Raw genomic sequence first — 17,893 nt, forward strand, 5'->3', positions numbered from 1 at the left:
CATTAATGTTTATAAATATGTAAAGGGCAAGTGTCAAGAGGATGGAGCCAGGCTCTTCTCAGTGACATCCCTTGACAGGACAAGGGGCAATGGGTGCAAGCTGGAGCACAGGAGGTTCCACTTAAATTTGAGGAAAAACTTCTTTACTGTAAGGGTGACTGAACACTGGAACAGGCTGCCCAGAGAGGTTGTGGAGTCTCCTTCTCTGGAGACATTCAAAACCCGCCTGGACGCGTTCCTGTGTGATATGGTCTAGGCAATCCTGCCCCGGCAGGGGGTTTGGACTAGATGATCTTTCGAGGTCCCTTCCAATCCCTAACATTCTGTGATTCTGTGATTCTGTGAAGTGACCCCAGGACCAGTACAAGAAGGATAGTTACTACTAGTTCAGCATGGAGTTACTGTCATTCAGATCTGTGATTTTGCCAGCTGGGGTTCTGCTTGCACCACTGCTCACAATCCCTCCAGGACCTTGTCTTCAGCTCAGGCGTCCTCTCGCTTGAAACTCTCTGAATCCATGCTCATTACATTTAGCAGTAGTTTGCTAGTTAAGTGATACTGGTGATGTACATGTTGGTGATGCCTGGAAAGAAAGCATGGTTCTGATGATAATGGGCTCTTCAAAATTATTTTTTCTGTATCTACTCTGGAGATCCGTATATGTCATCTTCATCTTGACTCCTACTCTTGACCTGTAGGAAAAAACCTTTCATTACTTGCCTAACTACTAACAAACTGACGTAGCAAACACAGTATTATTGATCAACTCTTTGAGGTAGTTAACACATACAACTTCAACTGAATGTTGAGCATGTAGCTGTAAATGCATTTTTTTGAAGGAATATTAACAATTCTCATACTGTGACTGAAATTAAGGCATCTAATGTTACTTTGAAGGCACAAGCAAGTTAACCCTTGTAATGTTTTCATGAAATGGATGAATGTAAAAATTTTGCAGGTGGTGAATAGGGACACAAATAAAATTAAATGTTTTTCCAGGTCACCCAGTAGGTCTGTGGTAAAAGTATGTACTGGACTTAAATATCTTTTCTTGAGTTGCTAATCTTGTTTCTGTACAAAAACTAAATAGAAACCCCCCCAATATTCTGAATTTGGCCCCGAAGTCACTAGGCAAGCTGAATTAAGACACATCTCAACGGAACAGCAGCAATGTCAGCTGTTCCAAATGCTGAAAGCATGGATCCCTTGATGACAGCCTGTCAGAACTGCTTGGTAGTTTGTTTCAAATGCTTGAAAGGTATCTTCTAAATAATATTCTAAATAATACTTTTCTATAATTTTAACTTTGATCGTACTTTAGAAAAATAGCCAAAGCAAAGTGCTGTTTATGTTTTCTTCCTTTTGAAAGGCTGAAGTCTAAAATGATATCTTGATATTTTTCTTCCATGAACTTTACCTTCTTAGGTATGAAAATCTCTCAGCAAAAGTACTGCTTTAGTGGTGTTTCAGATATCTTTAACCCTATCCTTTGTTTTATGTTCTCCTGTGATGCTATATTGCAACAAATAAATACATGTCTGTGTGTCCTGTTATTCCTCACAGCTGTTTTTGAGAAAAGCTAGAAGCAAAAAAAACTTGGGTGATTGCAAAAGCCACTTCATAGCTGGGAGAGTCCTGACTCTCTGCTTATTTTTTCACAGGCCTCCAGAATTGGCATCAAAGTATGCAAATTTCTCTGAGGGAGTGTGCAAGCCTGGGTATGCATCAGCGCTCATGACTGTCATCTTTCCAAAGTAAGTAATTACTTTACTGGGGTTTTTTTTTCCCCCTCTTCCCCTGATGACTTCTCATCCTTCAGTGTGGGTAATCTGCAGAAATTGTCTTGAAAAGTGTCGTTACTCTGTCACTTGATTGGTTCAAGGGGAGACCAGTGTTGAAATTCTGAGCTATTTGATTGGTCAGTGGCAATGGCTTCATTGATTTTAGTCTGACTAGGAGCTTGCTCAAAGAGTAGAGTTCTGTGTGTTGAATAATAAAACAAATGAGATTGTCAATGCATGACACAGATGTGTGGCCAAGCTTGTTGCTGGTACCAGGTGATGCAATCCTTGGGAAGGTTAGGTCATGAAGTGACAGATTAAGTTATCTGGAGTAGTAAAGTCTGGTGGTTTCTTTCGTGTTTTTTTTGTTGTTTTTTTTTTTTCTTTTGCTTGGGAGAACAGGGTAAAGCATCCCTCAGGTGCCTGGAATCTTTACAATAGTGTTTTCCAAAGAGTCTAAAACATGTTGTTAACAAGTTGTGCATCTTACTTTGTTGAGAAGTTGTTAGCTGAAGTGTTACTAGTGTCTTCAGAATTTGTTTCCCTCTGAGAGGGTGAAAAGTTGCAGTAGCATTTGATAGCTCTCAGACATGAAGAATGTAATCATAACAGATCAGCCAAAACTTACCTTTAGATTTGGCTTATGGCTTTTTTTAATGCATCATGTGGCTTCTGCATTTCAAGGAGTTTGTAGAATTGCTGGAAGACAGTTCGGAAGATAGATTGGTAAGAACATTATACTGTTGAGGCTCAAGGATCTCAGTTTGGTTCATGGAATGGAAAATTTGACCGAATGGTTATTTGACCTTTGTACAAGCTTCTAATTCATGTGGAAAAGATGCTCTAGTGCAGTGAACTCTTTGGCAAAAGAGGTTGTGGACTTCTTAACACAACTGGTACTTTTCTAAAAGATAAATTTTCTTTCTTTTGAGGAGGGAATTTCTGTGACTTGCACATATAGAGGTTAGGTTGGGTGACCATGGCCTTCAGGCCAAGCCTGAAACTGGTGGTATTTTCTTTCTTTGTTTTTATTGGCAAACATGGTATCTGCAAACTTTAAAAATTAAAAATAAAAATAAAAATCTGACATTGCCTTGTAACCAGCAGGTACTAGTCAGGCCTTAAAAAACAAAACAAAGCACTAAGTGTTGAGACTATATTCCCCATCACTAGTGTAAAACAAACAAGTATCAGTGTTATCTTCTTGGTGAATTTTGGAACTCTGATTAGGATATAAATAAATACTAGAACCTATGGTAGATACGTTATCATCCTCTTCTTTTAAGAACTTTCTGAGTGCTTTTAAATCTGTGTTTGTATACATATTAAGTGTAAATAGTATAGAAGAGGAATATAAGGTAATTTAACTGTAGTAAGATGTCTGAAGCTAAAGCCTGCCTTCCTTTATACAGCTGAAACCTAACTGCCCTTTCCAACGCTTGGCTGTTGTTACATATTGATTCTGCAGAGATAAGCTATATGCACTGATGAAGGAAGACTGTTTAGTACAGTTACTAAGGCAGAAAAATACCATTAATGGTCCTTTATCCTGATTTGTTTCATGGCACAGGACATGATGTTTTCTTCCAGTAAATTCATTGTGGATCACAGGCTAGTTAGCTTGATTTAAAGATTTCCGTTGGTGGAGAATCTGGTAATAATGTGCTACATTATTCCTATGGATAAACTCATTATTGCAAAAATATTAATCTTATTTTAATTTTAAATTTATTTAAGACTTTGGCTTCAAGAAGGAGTTTTTTTGCCTGCTAGAATCCAAAGTGTTATTTATTCTTTCCTTCAGTAGCTACTTACATATTGCTGTTCAGTCACCTTCTGCCAGTAGCTAACTGCATTGAACTAATACCATGCAAAGAGTAACTTGTCTCTAGTCTAACTAGGTGGTGGTCGTCTTGTTCATACATTGAAAAGTCATATTTATAGTTCTAAAGACAGCATCTTCCTGGGGATTTATGTTCAGTTGCTTCTCTAACACGAACCCGAGACCTTACTAAGATTGTATTTTGTTTTCCAGGATGTCCTTTAATTCTTTATTAATTGAATTCAGTATCGGACATTTCATTATTTTACCTAGGATTGGTGTAAGGATGGCTGACCAGTAGTTCTACAAAGAATTCTGCTACCCTTAAGATTCTTTCTCTTCTGAAACTTCTGTCATACTCAAAGAAATATGCAAAGTTAATATTAGCAAGCCAGGTATCATAATTTAATATTTTTAGGACTTTTAAAGCCAAATTAGCTTGCCTGTTCATTTAAGAATTTGAGCTGCATGATTTCTTTTATTCTAGCTTTTGTTTTCAGTTGCTCAGATCATTAGGAAAACATCATCTCTGTGGCTGACATTTTTCAGGCTTGGTCTTTGCCATAAAATGTGTGGTTTTGTTGTTTTTTTTTTATTATTTGGATAAAGTTGGTTTGGCTGTTTTCAAGCATGAATAAAATGAAAAAATGTTTTCTCATTCTAAAGGTTCCTGACTTTTTAGTGCAATTTTAAATATAAATAGGCAAAATATGATGGAAATAGTTGAGATAGAATAAATATTTTTCAGAGGATGTAACTCTTTGTGGTAAGTGCTTCTTTAATGGTAAAAATGTGAGTTCAGACTTTACCAAGCATAAGCAAGTGCTAGATGGATTAAAGAGCAATGCCCTGAGAAATCTCAAAATGTGGTTGCTGGTAAGGAAAGACTAAATGTTTTGGTGGTGTTTTTTTTTTTTTTAATTAGGTCCTCAGTTTATCAGCTCTCATTCTAGCAATGCTTCATGCCTTCATCAACAATTCTAGCTGGAAAAAATCCTAGGTTAAGTGCAGATGATGCGCTTACTGGAGAGTACTAAATAAAGGGTTGGTTACTTTTAGAGAACAATCTGGATTGCCTGATTTAAATGGCCACAGTCCAACAAAATGTATGTTAATACATCCAATATGAAATAAGACATCTGGGAGGAACAAATGCACATTATACCTTCAAGACAGAAAAACTCTTGTCTTGGAAACAGACACAGAGAAAGCTTCATGTAATCTCAACGAAATATCATAGCTGAAATGCTATTTCAGGTTCATATGTATACACATAAGTTGAGAAATCTTGTATGTAGCACTGATTTAAAATTAAAAACCCAAATCCCCTAAAAACCTCACAACCTAAAACTTCTAGTAAACTGTGTCCAGTTTTGATGGTGAAAGTCCAAGAAGGGAGGGGAAATAAGAAATTGAAGGAGAGCCACAAAAACGAACAAGGACTGGCTTAAACAGTAAGGTAAACAAGGCTTCTAGAAATAAGTCATCTTTCTGAAGCAGGAGTTGTATCCAAATGAGCAGAATAGGAAAGAGCATTAACTTTGGCAAGTTAAATATAAACCATAATGAGGTAGGCCAAAAAAATGTTGAGGAACAACTTTATAAAAGCATAAAAAAACCCCCACCTTTTTGTCTAACTGTCAAAAGCAGAAAGCCTGCCAGAGATCCCGATGGGCTGATAGATGATCATAATATTACATGTGAGCTAAGGGAAGCTAATGCCGTAGCAGAGAAGTTATTGCATTGCTGTTCACTGCAGAACAGTTCCCACATGGAGCCTTCCTTTCTGGGGGACAAGCTGGGGGAAGCTGACAGAAGGTTGACGTTCTGGAGCACATTGGCACAGTGAATTGCTAGGAAAAGTTTTCGCTTTGTGAAGAACTCGACGGTGAAGTTGCTGAGTTCTACACAATTGTGTATAATCATTGCTTAAATTGACCTTAGAATGGAAGAATGAAAGGCAGTAAATGTGTTAGGCTTCTCAAGAGGGGCCACAAATTGTTTGGGAAACTGGAAACTAATAGTGAGCCTGGTTTCTATATTAGGCACCTCGGTAGAAACTATTCAAAAAGAATAGAATTAGTGTTCATTCACAGGAATAAAGACAATGATAGAGAGGAGTCAAGCTGTCTTCTGCAGCAGGAAGCCATGCCTTGTAAATCTGCTCATGTTGTTTGAATGACTGGATGAACATTTGATAAAAGTGATTTACTAATACCATATGTCTGTATTTCTTTAAAAAAAACAAACAAACAAAACAAACCAACCAAAAACCCACAAAACACTTGACGTTTCAAAGATTTAACTGGTGTAATCCTGTAGTAGTTAGGTAGTGACTAGGTAAAGACTGGAAACTGTATGGGAAAAAAAGAAGATGATTGGACAGTACTGGGACATTACTCCTGGAGTCCTCTGGAGAAGGTGTGATGGGATCTCTGCTGGTCCAAGTGCTCATAACCTATCTGCACTGGAGGATGATTAATAAAGTGCTGACACGTTTTTCCAGGTAGCAAGACCAAAAGCTGACTGTGAGAAATGTCAGAGGGATCTCACAGCGCCAAGTGATGGGGCAACAAAATAGCAAACCAAATTCAGTTCTGATGGATGTAAGGTAGTGTTTGCTGAGATTGATCTAACAGCATATACTTAATGGTGGACTTAGTTATGCCTTGCAAATCCGGAAAGAGATCTTGGAATTACTGTGGATGGTTCTGCTGCTTATTGACCAGCAATGGCTGAAAGACCACGGACATATTAGGAGACAAACGCAGAAAACCCAAGAATACGTTATGTCACTGTATAAATACCCCTTGTGCCTCTATCTTCAATAACACACCTAATTCTCTTCAACTAATTTTGAAACGAATCTAGAAGGATATAGGTATATATCATGGTAATAAAGAGTAAACAAAAACATGGAGCTATTTCTGTGCTCAGAAAGATTGAATAGACTTAGACTTTCCAGTTTGAGGTAGAGCAATGAGAGGGCGGGGAGGGTATTGGTAAGTGTGTGTAACATAGTGAATGGCATGGAGAAGATGTTTAGGTGATGGCTTCTCTCATGACAGGATTCGGAGGTACTAAATGTAAATATTGTGCACCAGGTTTAAAATAAATGAAGGGAAGTGCTATTTCATGCTATTTCCATTTACTTTTTTTTGAGAATGAGTTTCATAGTGGGCAGAAGACGTAAAAAAAAAATTTGACAGTTCCATTGACCATAAGGACTCAGAAACAGGCAAAGAAATTTCTAAGTTACAGGGGGCTGGAACCTAAATGGATGTTGAGGGAAGATTGTAGCTTTATATATTTCCTGTTTCTTAGGCTTTTTACTGAAACTGGCTAATTGACACAGACATCAAGTATGGGACTAAATGGACGTTTGGTCTAACCCATTGTGCCCATGCCTGTTTTTTTGTTTTGTTTGGTTGTGGGTTTTTTAATTATTGTGCCTTAAAGGCAGACTGGCATAGCTTCAGAAAAACATGCTGTAATCTGAATCACGACAGTGGCTCCCCACCAAGAGAAATGGATGTATGATCTCAGTATTCTATCTCAGTGAAGGAGCTGGCTGTCTGGGCTGCATCTGCTGCTCATCGTAACCGAAGGAGTTACCAGATTTTTCACTTTCCAGGACAATATGGATCTGCCTCTTGCAAATCTCCCAACAGTAGATAATGACTCCAAGTGCCTGAAGTAAGGGTACTGTCAAAGAAAATGACAAGCGTCTTTGGTAAAATGGCATCAGTAGGTCTTTGTTCAGTGAATTAGACTATTTTTAGTAGGTCTGAGGTCACCCACGAGTCTGGAGCTAATGCTCTGACCTCTTTGTAGAAGGCACTAACTTGTGTTTGCAGTGGTAACACTGCAGTCTCCTGCATGTCTGGCCTTACTGTGGAAATGATGCTGCCAGTGTACAGTTCTCTTTCTTTTTCTATGCTCTGTTCTTTGTCGAATGAGAAAGGAGACCTCTGCCCACAGTTTGTGGCTGACATGCCAGCCTGGGACAGTTCAGCTACTGACAATTTTCCAACCACAAGCTCTTGTAAGCTGGCAGCTAATACTAGAAATTAGAGGAGGCAGTGAATAGAGAATGTCCGCAGCCTGCAGACTTGTGAATCTGTGTTTGGTAAGGGAACATGGGAAAGACATTTGAAGAAAGATAAAGAGTATCTGAAAAGATTTCAGAATAAGAAGGAAAGGGGAAGTTCAATATACAACAAACCTATAGGTGTTGTGACCAAAATAGTGAATTTAACATTTGGGATTCAGATATGTAAGCCCATTTTTTAGAACCAAGGATATGATCATAAACATCTGTTTCTAGTGAGCTGGTGCTAAGAAATAGTCTTATGTACATGCATCACAAACTTCTTTGTTAGGTCAGTTCAGAAACAAAATCAGTTTGGTTTGTTTGACTATTCTGGTGCAAACTTTCTTGCAATTTGCAATTGCCACTTTCTTCATTTGGTTTTGGTTATTTTTCGATATAGCAGCCCACTCAATTCTGAGGAAAACCAGCTCTCCTGTAAGCTCCCCTGCATTTATATTTTCATGTTGAACTGTTTCTTTGTACATAAAGTTCAACATTTTTTAAGCTTCCGTATCAGTGGAGAATACATGGCACAGATTTATGCCAGATGTAGGAATTTCAGTGGCTTTCTCTAGAGTAATTCGTAGGTGTTTTTCTCATGTTTAGTTGCCCCTTGATATTGTAGGTCATAGACTCCTGTGTGTTTCTCCACTTCCACAGGCCAGTCGTGGACAGCTAGGACGGCTCCAGAAGGCCTTTCTCTAGCGTGTACAGCATAGACTTCTGTCTCCTTGATGCCAGAGCTTGGCAAAATTTTCTTTGCATTGCTGTCTTGCAGGTATAGTTTATGCAGCTTTTATACTTTAGGACAAAAGCATTCTTACATGCCAAAAAAAATTCTTACGTGCATTCTTACATGGAAATGGGAGATGAGGGCTTCTAGTGGAACTGGAGCTTTCCCAAGGGCTTTAGTAGGGATAGGGATAATTTAAATTTTTGGTCCACTCATCCCAAATACTTCCCCATTCGTTTCCATATCCCCTTCTAGGAAGCTGTGCCTCTTATACTAAGCACACAAGACCATCTTTCCATTCTGCACTTTCCTGCTTTCTTACTTAGATATTCATAAAAAAATATTTTTAAAAGAGAATTTTTAACCCTCTGCTTAGAACTGACTTTATTCATGTTTGTCTGTCTCGGTGCCTCATGAATTACTGCCATACCCAGCATGGGCTTGTACTGAAGTGACAGGGCCTGAGCTCAGTCCTTGGAGACTGTCAGTGCAGGTGATGGCTGCTTTCTTTGTGATTAACTATTTAAGGAGAGCAGAGGAAGCCAGAGGATGGCAGCTTCATGTGGTTCATGAGAGCTCACTGAAGAATAGGCTGGATAATTTAGTTTGGCACTGAGGATTGCTGTGGGAATTCAAAAGTATTCCCTGACTGTAGCATGATCCATCTGCTGCATATTTTGCAATCTCTTCAGGTGCAATGGGTAGTATCTCTTAACTTTTTAAGATACATAGAATTGTATATATATGCTGAATTAGTTATTGATAGTAGGGTTTGTCTTCTAGATATATGTATAATGTACATCTCATTTTGAAATACACTGAAGTGGTTCATTTCGTTAATTTGAACTGTGAAAGTGGCTCATGTCCAAGGAAAGAGTGGACACTTGTAGAGGCTTTCACTGAAGTCGAGGTCCCTGTGTCCCAGACACTGCTGTGAGAAAGACTTTCTGCTTTCCTTCAGAATGAGATTCCTCATTTCTAGAACAGGAGTAGTACTCAAACCCCCTGTCCCTTCTTTAAGCCTCTTGCCCTGTTCTTGTGCATTCAGGAATAGTGTGTGGTGGTGGTGGAGATAGTTTCACAGCTCAGAGTTACCTTTGGTGTCCCCGTAACTGCTGTAATCACAGCTTGGTAAGGAAATTTGTATGTGCCAGTGCCCAAAAGGGTGTTTGGAGGTTCCAGAGCACTGACCTGGAGTCTGTCATGACTCCTCTCAGATCCTGTATCTTGCTTACTCTACCTGTCCCCACAGCAAAGATGAAGGAAATATGTTGTTGCATCATTGAGGTTTGAATTTACAGGGACAGGTTGATGCAGGCGTATTTTCTCCTGGGCAGTGCTGAACATCGTTAGCTTCTCTCAGTTCCTTGGTTAACTTTGGCTAAAGGAGTTCAGGATGCTCAGGAAGGGAAGGGAGGGATGAAGGAGGAGTTGATGGTGCCCTGGTCGGTTAAGCGGTTGATGTTTCCCATTTCTCCAAGCTCTAAGCTGTTCAGCATCTGGCTTGTGCCTGGGGCATTGGAGCATGCCGCTGCTCATGTTTACCTCCTGTCACCTCCTTACTCTGTGTTTTGTAAAAACGAGGCTAAACAAACATGCGAGCCAAAACATGAACATTCCTTAAATCACTTCTGGTGTCTGGGCGGCACCTCCCCACTCAGAGCTCCATGGCTCTTCCAGTAACATGTCTTCTGATGCTGTCAGCTGCTAACCCACTGTCACTGCTGGCAAAGGGAACATTTTGCACTGCTCTGCCTTTCTTTCCTTGTGATTTTTATGAAGTAGTGCCTTTTTTCTCCTTTATATTTTGATTCTGGAGTGAAGATTTTCGCACTTTTTCACCTCTGCAGTTAGTGGGTTGGGTATTATATGCTATTTGAAGGTGCTTACAAAGAGGACTATTTTTAAAATATATATTTGTGTAGATTTTGATTGACAGAACTGGGTCAGAGTGTACAACAGGTATAATTCCTATGTTTGTTTTATCGTCACGTGCTCGTTTGAGACACTTGCATCTCTCATGCTTCTGCCTAAAGGTGAAAGGTATGTGTTAGCTCACAAAATATTTTGCCACGCTGGCTGTAGTTTAGTGAACATACAGCACAGTTTGTTAGGAGACATTTGCTTTTAATGTTCAAACTAGGATTGTTATCTGAGCTGTTGTTGCTATTTATAACTGAGGCAATTGGATTGCTCTTCACAACACCCTGACTGCTGCAGTCCCTTCCACCTGCCTTGTCTGCGGGAGGAAGCTGGGATTAAGAGGCAACATTTGATAACTCACGTTCAGAGTGTTGCAAATCTCTGCTACCAAAGTGGTGGTAACCAAAGCTCCGTTTAAAGTGTGGTGGAATAACTAATTTCTCCATGGCAGATTCCCTGCATTCTTTTTTTTTTTTTTTTTTTTTTTATCTGGAGCTCATACTTAAAATTCAATGGCAACAGCTCATTTCTTCGCTTCTGGCAGCCTCTGAAGACATGCGTGCTGCTGCAGTCAGGTTGAAATAGATGTGGCATAATGCTAGAGTAGATTAAAAAAAAAAAAGCTCAGGTTCTGTGTCTGCATCCACTTTTCTACACGGCACTTAGCTGAAGGAGTTCATGCTGCCCCTTGTGCTGCTCCGTTACCTGAGCTGGCATAACTGCCTGCGGACAGTGCGATAACCTGGATAAGTAAATAATCCTTATGTCTGAACATGAGTTTTCCCTCCCCCATCCATCTACTCATTTTGTGCAAGATTATTTTTAATCCAGATCAGTTCACTGATCCAGTTTATGGAATTACCAAATCATTACACCAAACCCTGCCAAGGGTGCAGCTTGGGAATGAAGAGCTAAGGTGATGGGACGGCAAAAACTCCAGAAGCCACCCTGGGCACCAGGACAGAGGTGTGGGGAGCTGTTGCTCAGGAAGTAGGGAACTGGTTTCACCTTTAGTTTGTGCAGGTTGTTGTTCTGTTTACCCCATGCTGACTTTTTAGTCTTTAAAAAATGTAGTACGTGGAATTCCCGTGTGCTGATCGTGACAGTAGATTCTACATCAGATCCATTTTTGGAGCTGAAATCTTTCATGCTTAACCTCTCTCAAGAGTTTAAAAAAAGCAGCATGTGGATACATGTGATGTGCAGGCTTTGTGCCTGAAAAGTTTGTCTTCAGATTCCTTTTCGTGACTTCTGAATTAAGTGAGACTTAGATGAAAGCTGGAATATGGGCACATGGACCTTACTGAGCGTGTGCCTTTCTGGCTTCAAAAAAGATGGAGAGCATATGCGCTGTCGCTTCAGTATGAGTACACTGCATCTTATGCAAGAGTGGGAACAGGACGGGGTTTTTTTTGTTTGCGTTTTTTGTTTTTGAGACTACTAGCATTATTTCTAAACTGTGAACTTTAACCAAAATAAAAAGGGACAGCTTTGCAAATGTACCAATAAATAACCGTATTTGCGTGAGCATGATGAGTGTAATAGAAACAATAAACTTAATCTGTGCCACCAAATAAGCATATTTTATTGTGCGTGTGTGTTTGGGCTCTGTTGCTGTGGCCCATCTGGTCTAAAGCTATACCAATAAGAATGTTTAACTTTCAGGAAAAATCTTGCAGCAAAGATTGCTTGAGGATCTAAATGCATTTGAGTGAATGAAAATATCAGTGAGTGCGAAATGAAATGAATGCAAAATATCAGTGAGCATGAAAGTTAAGCAGTGTATGTAATATCACTGCGGTTTTGATATGCATGTCTTACCTTCTTTTCCTCACATCCCCCTAAGACAGTGTTTTTGGGTATCTCTCTTTTATTAAAACTCTGACTTTGAAGGTTCATCGTTATTGATCCAACCCATTATCTCCCCAGAGCCCTAAGAAGTTCCCCGGTATCTCTGAGGCTTTGTTGATCACCAGTGATTTCCTCTTGCCATAGAAAAGGGTGCAGCTTCCCTCAGTTTTCTGAATTGTGTTCAAGAGTGGATAATTGTTCCTTCTGAACTCCCTACTCGTGGTTTTTCATCAAGTTTCCTATCCTTGGGTAGATTTCAAGTCAAATTATTTTCCTCTTCTACCTTTCCTTCCTCCTCTCTTACTGTCACCCTTTGTTCTATTATTGAAACATTTCAGGAGTGTCAGTGCATGCAAATGCTGTCACTGAGCCAATGTACATTGGCTGAGAATATGGATGAAAAGCAAATCTGATGATTTATGCAAGATTATTAGAGCAAATTAGAAACAGTCTGGGGAACGTTCCGACTCTACATTAGGCAAATGAAGGTAAAAACTGGAAAGATTAAAAATTCTCTTTGTAGCAACGTGAAAAGTCACTTGAGAATGTTGTTCAGATAATATTGTAGAAGCTCTGACTCCACTGCAGCGTGAACAGTGTAAGCTCCTTTGGCAATTATTTTCTTAGTACCTTTTACTATAATTCTGAGCTAACTATGCAGCAAAATAAAATCCATTTATTAATTGCTAAATACTATAGAAGGAATGCTGTAACTGTTGTAATAATGTCAGGGATCACAGGAACTTGGTAAGTTCCTGTAGTTTCCCAAGGACTCTTGCTCGCTGGTTCAACCCAACCCAAATCACTTGTGCTGGAAGCCAAGGCAAGAGCGTTACCACATACTGCAGTGAAGCGACTGCAATGGGATGACATATTTCACTATGTTTTACTCACTATGTTTTTTAATTCTGCTTCTGTTATGCTAAATTTCTGAAGATTTATGCATTCAGAAAGAAGTTGTTTCCTTTTTGTGTGATCTGCCATACCTTTAAGAATGATCACGTCTTTTTCTCACCTGAAGCGCTTTGAGTCGTTGATTTACTTGTACAGGAACTTTCTGTTGTGCGAGTCAGGGCTGTACCTTACTCCAGTGTCCAGCTTGTAAACCAGAAAAACTGTGTCCAGCTCTCTTACGAGAAGTGTTTAATTGTGATTTTCCTGAAAATCCTTGCATCTGCCATGCTAATTTGTTATTCTTCCGAGCTTAAACAACTGATGTAAGCTTCAGAATTGTGTACATTTCAAATAACGTCTTGTACTGTTTTTGGAAAAAAAGAAAAAAAAATTTAGAGGCTTCTATGATTTCCTGTTTCAAAATTGACATTTGTGTCATACCAATTTTAGCATGTTTCTAATCTGTTTATCAGCTGTGCCAGCCTAGGTTCATGTTTACACGAGGGCATGCCTAGGAATACATGTAGCACTGCACCACTGAAAGTGATGCCAGTGTGATAAAGAGATTCCTGAGAAATTAACTTATCTAGGAATGAAACAAGCTAAAATATCTGTGACCAACTGTGGGGTCTCAGAGACCCTGAAACCAGAAGAATATATAAATATGCCTGTGCACAAAACCACAATGCTTTGCCTGTAGCTCTCCTAAATAAAAAGGAGTGCGTGCATCTGCTTTTACTTTGGGCCTGCCTCTGTTATGGAGTCTCTGCTGTCTTTAATGGAAGGTGATGCTGTGTTAGCCACCAGAAGTGTTTGTTTATAGGCTTGGATTTTTTTTTTAATTACAGAAGGTTTACACAAAGAGTGAAGACTGGCCCATGGATGAGCTGTTCCAAATATAAACAGTTCCCATGAATGCTTCAGGAAAGGTGGAATACTGTTAAGTCACCTAAAAATGACAAGCAAGGGAAAGCTGTTTGGAACTTGATGGCTTTCCTTGTCCCTGCAGCCATCATTGAGGTCTGTGATGTGCTGTCCTGGGCTGGCCAGGCACTGCTGGCCCCCAACCTGCAGGACAGCGGCGGTTGTGGTGGGAGGGTCTCCGGCTCCGTTTTGGAAAGAAAACACCAACTTTGGAATGGTCTCAGGGATGTTCAAAGCAACGCCAGATGCTTCACCGGGTAGTGAATTAGGGATAAGCAGCACAGCATAGATCTGCTCTGCGAGTTTTGTTTATATTTAAAGAATTTGTTTGTTAATGTGTAACCTGATGGATGGGTAGGTATTTAAAGCTACGGTATACAGCTCCAGGCAGCCTTAATGTAATCTGTGGCAAACCAACAACTCCTTAGAGCCAGTGGTGGCCAGCTCTTTTTGCTTTTGATTTGTTTCTTAAACAGTGTCTGTGGAGTTTGGGCATCTGCAGAGGCAGATGCTGATCCCAAGGCTCTAATGATTAAACAGGCCAACACTCACTCCGTCCTCACTGGACTTGTTCCTGCTGCTCTTGAAATGGTTGAGAAAGGATATACAGAATTTGAAGGAGGCAAAGTGTGCTTACAGGTCCTGGTTTAAGCAAAGAAAGCTAAAATAAGAAAACCACAAACTTTCTCTGTTCTTTTTTCCCTTGTTGAGGATTTTGGTCAGCACATGTCCCAGGCATTTCTTCTCCTTTGGACAGATCTGATCTCCTGGGTAATAATAACTATTTATGGAACAACAGGATGCCGAACAGTTTATAAACATTAGGCTTGTTTACTTCTGCTCTGTGACTGCTCATTTCACGTAGGGGTTTCCTCACCTGTCAAGGGTAAAGAAACTTGGCTGAGTAGACATATCTGTAAAGAAGTAGTTGGCCTTGCTCTGCCATGGTGTCCTGGCAGATCATCTGTCCTGCTCAGCCAGCAAAATTTTCCCCCTGTGCTCAGTAAGGAAGGTATTTTAGCAGGAAAGAAGTAGGGTCATATTTTCTAAGAAGAAAGGATGAACTGTTCTGCTTCACTCCTCCCAAGTCTGGCATCTTCTGCTCATGGGGGGTGTGGGGGGAAGGTTTGAAGTGCTGATCTCCTCTGTCTCCTCTCTGAGGAGCAGGTTCTTTGTTCTTTGGTGCTGCATTATTAGGATTTGCTATAACTGGGGGACTCCTAAACCATTTCCAGACAGGAAACAAGAGGAAATAGGGATAATAGTTTGGGTGTGGTTTTTTTTTTTTCCTCTTCGTATTAATAGGACTTGATTTCCAGTGTTTTACCATCTCTTGTGGGTTGTTGGGCAGAAAACACAGGGGAAGCAGCACTTCGTTCTGGCATAGTTAGCTGCCAGACATTGCACCCTCTGAGGAGGAGGGAACAGTGATGGTTCCAGGCCGTCCAGGAGGAAGAGGAGAGGAATTCTGCGAAACAAGCCAAACCTGGAGTGCTCTAAGATACAGAATAATTCACTTAGAAATTCAGAGCTGTGTGAGATTTGCAGTGCTGGCTGTTGCATGTTCTGTCTCCATCTGGACAGTGGCTGTGCGATGATGAACTGCTGAGATGTTTTGATAGATGTCAGTCAGAGGGATGTTTCTGACAGATTTTTTTGTAATGATTAATGTCACTCTACACAGTTGTTTGTGTTTCTACATGTTTGTTTTCATTCATCTGTTTGTTTCCCTTTCGCAGCAGTGCCCAGCTTACCATAATGAGATTCAGGAAGCTGAAATCAGTCTCAATTAGTGAGGCTACTGTAAATATTTTCACTGACAGAACTGTCTTTATTCAGTTAAGATCTCAAAATATTTGAATGTTGTTTTATGATAAACAGTTAGAAGATCCAGTAATTCGAATAAAGTGATACTAGGAGGACAGTTTATTCTGAGATAATCCTGTCTTTAGCTAATCTAAAGAAGTCATGCTCTCTGAAGATGCAAGAACCCCCACAAAAGGCAGAGGAGAGGTGAGAAGCATGAGAAGAAATGGAAGAGGAAAAGGTTCCCGCAGACGAAATGATTGATTAGTAGATCTAACTTTATTTAACAAAGTTGTCTGGCCTCTCTAGAAGTGCAGAAGGCATTATTACCTGCAGTTGATAAACTGAGTAATGATCAGAGTTGCCCATATCTGGAGAGTGTGAAGCAGCCATCACTGATGAGGCTTTCTGCCTTGGTAGGGGAGATGACCCATAAGTGTCCCAGACATCTGGCCTAGGAAGAGCCCTCAACAGCTTGTTCACAATGACCACTCTGCGGCTGTTAGGGGTAAATAATTAAGTGGGAAAATCAGTGTTAAGTACCAGGGCACTTAAGGTTTTTCTAGAGTTGTGGGAATCTCTCCCTTCTGCAAGTTATTTTTTTTAGCATGGCACTGACTTTCAGCTGCTACTGAGTTTTATTCCTAATACCTAAGGCATGGCGTGTTAGCCTGTCTGAAGAGTTAGACATGCAAGAGTGGAGGTTTCTAAACTTGTCCCAGGTTGCAGGTATTGAGTAGGTTTATCTGCTACATTTTATTTAGGTTTGGGATTTTTTTGTGGATTACAGTGCACCTTCTGCTTGTCAGACCGCTAAACAAAATTCAAAAAAAACAACCTGATTTCTCTAGCAAATCGCAGTTTAAACTACTGATTGGTAGCTTGGAAATAGGTACAAAACAAAAGCATAAAATTAACCAAATGCAAACTTCTGAATATACCTGGCATCGATCTCTCAATTTCATCAGCTGCTAGAAGGTTTTGGAGGCTTGTCTTGACGGTGGAAGCCAAGCGTCAACTCTACAATAGACTCTCCATAATGCTGCTCTTCATGGGACGAAGATGCTTGTCTTAGTCATGCTGCTTCCTAGCTGAGCTTAGCTGTCTGTAGGCTTCCCAAAGCACAATAATGGTACTGATGAGAACCTCAGACAGGTCGCTCTCCTCGACTTTTTTGGGGATTTTTGGATCTCCAGCCATCCCATTTTGAAACAACTGGTTCTAGATAGCATGTGCCCACCCAAACCTTAGGTTGAAAACAATGTAAGAGGGCCTAAAAAAGCTGAAAGTCACATCCAGTCTTGAACTCCCTAGAAGCTGAAGATGGCAGGACTAAGTGTATTAAAAGGTGAAGTAACTGAATCGTGGGTGTGTGGCTTTCACGTTTAAATTTGAGTACAGGCATTTCACTACAGTGGTGGTAAAAGCAGCCAGAAGAGGATTATGTTGCATTGACATAGATTAGATTTACATTTTATGTTTGTTTATTCGCGTGTGCATTCTATATTTCTACCTTTGTATCTTAAAACCTGACTTTATATCAAGTTTGATAGATTTTTCACTTTACAACTTCTCTAGTTTTAGGAAGCAGGGAGGAACGGGATGGAATGGGCAGACTCAGAGGCAGCAGATAAGACTAAGAGAGCATGTGCTGGTGGACCAGAGGGTTCTGGCTCTCTAGGACATTTTAAGGGAGCACAAGGGCTAGGGAGGGAGTATCTTGGTGATTTGTAGCAGGCCAGCACAAAGCTTTGCATCCCAGGCCCTGGAAACTCTCTCAGTTCCCTCTGGCAGGTACAAACTGGTGGGTTTCCAGTAAAGGTCACTCAGGAAAAGACCCCACAGTTCACAGCCCCCCTGGAGCGTGACAGCCACCTTCACTCTGCTGAAATGAAATGAGCTAATTTGTTTCCCAGCAGACTAATTGCTCATGGTTTATTATAGAGACTATTTGATGCCCTGTTCTGAAGACTGTTTGTTCCGGACAGCATGTTTTAGAATATGTTTGTATGTGCTGGCAAATTTTTCAGGTTTGTTTGGTTTTTTTTGTTTTTTTTTTTTTAAAG

General features: G+C 40.2%; 1 protein-coding gene across 7 annotated transcripts in view; it reads left to right on the top strand.

The window, feature by feature from the left end:
- The window catches only part of ST3GAL3 (ST3 beta-galactoside alpha-2,3-sialyltransferase 3), a 198,432-nt gene that overhangs the window by 78,955 nt on the left and 101,584 nt on the right, over positions 1–17,893 (top strand). For all 7 annotated transcript variants that reach the window (XM_068405794.1, XM_068405792.1, XM_068405796.1 and 4 more), the window contains one exon: positions 1,662–1,754. In XM_068405794.1, coding sequence (XP_068261895.1) covers positions 1,662–1,754 — 93 coding nt within the window. The remainder of the gene's footprint in view (positions 1–1,661; positions 1,755–17,893) is intronic.

The sequence above is a fragment of the Nyctibius grandis genome, chromosome 8 (assembly GCF_013368605.1).
Source record: "Nyctibius grandis isolate bNycGra1 chromosome 8, bNycGra1.pri, whole genome shotgun sequence".
Classification (NCBI taxonomy): Eukaryota; Metazoa; Chordata; class Aves; order Nyctibiiformes; family Nyctibiidae; genus Nyctibius; species Nyctibius grandis.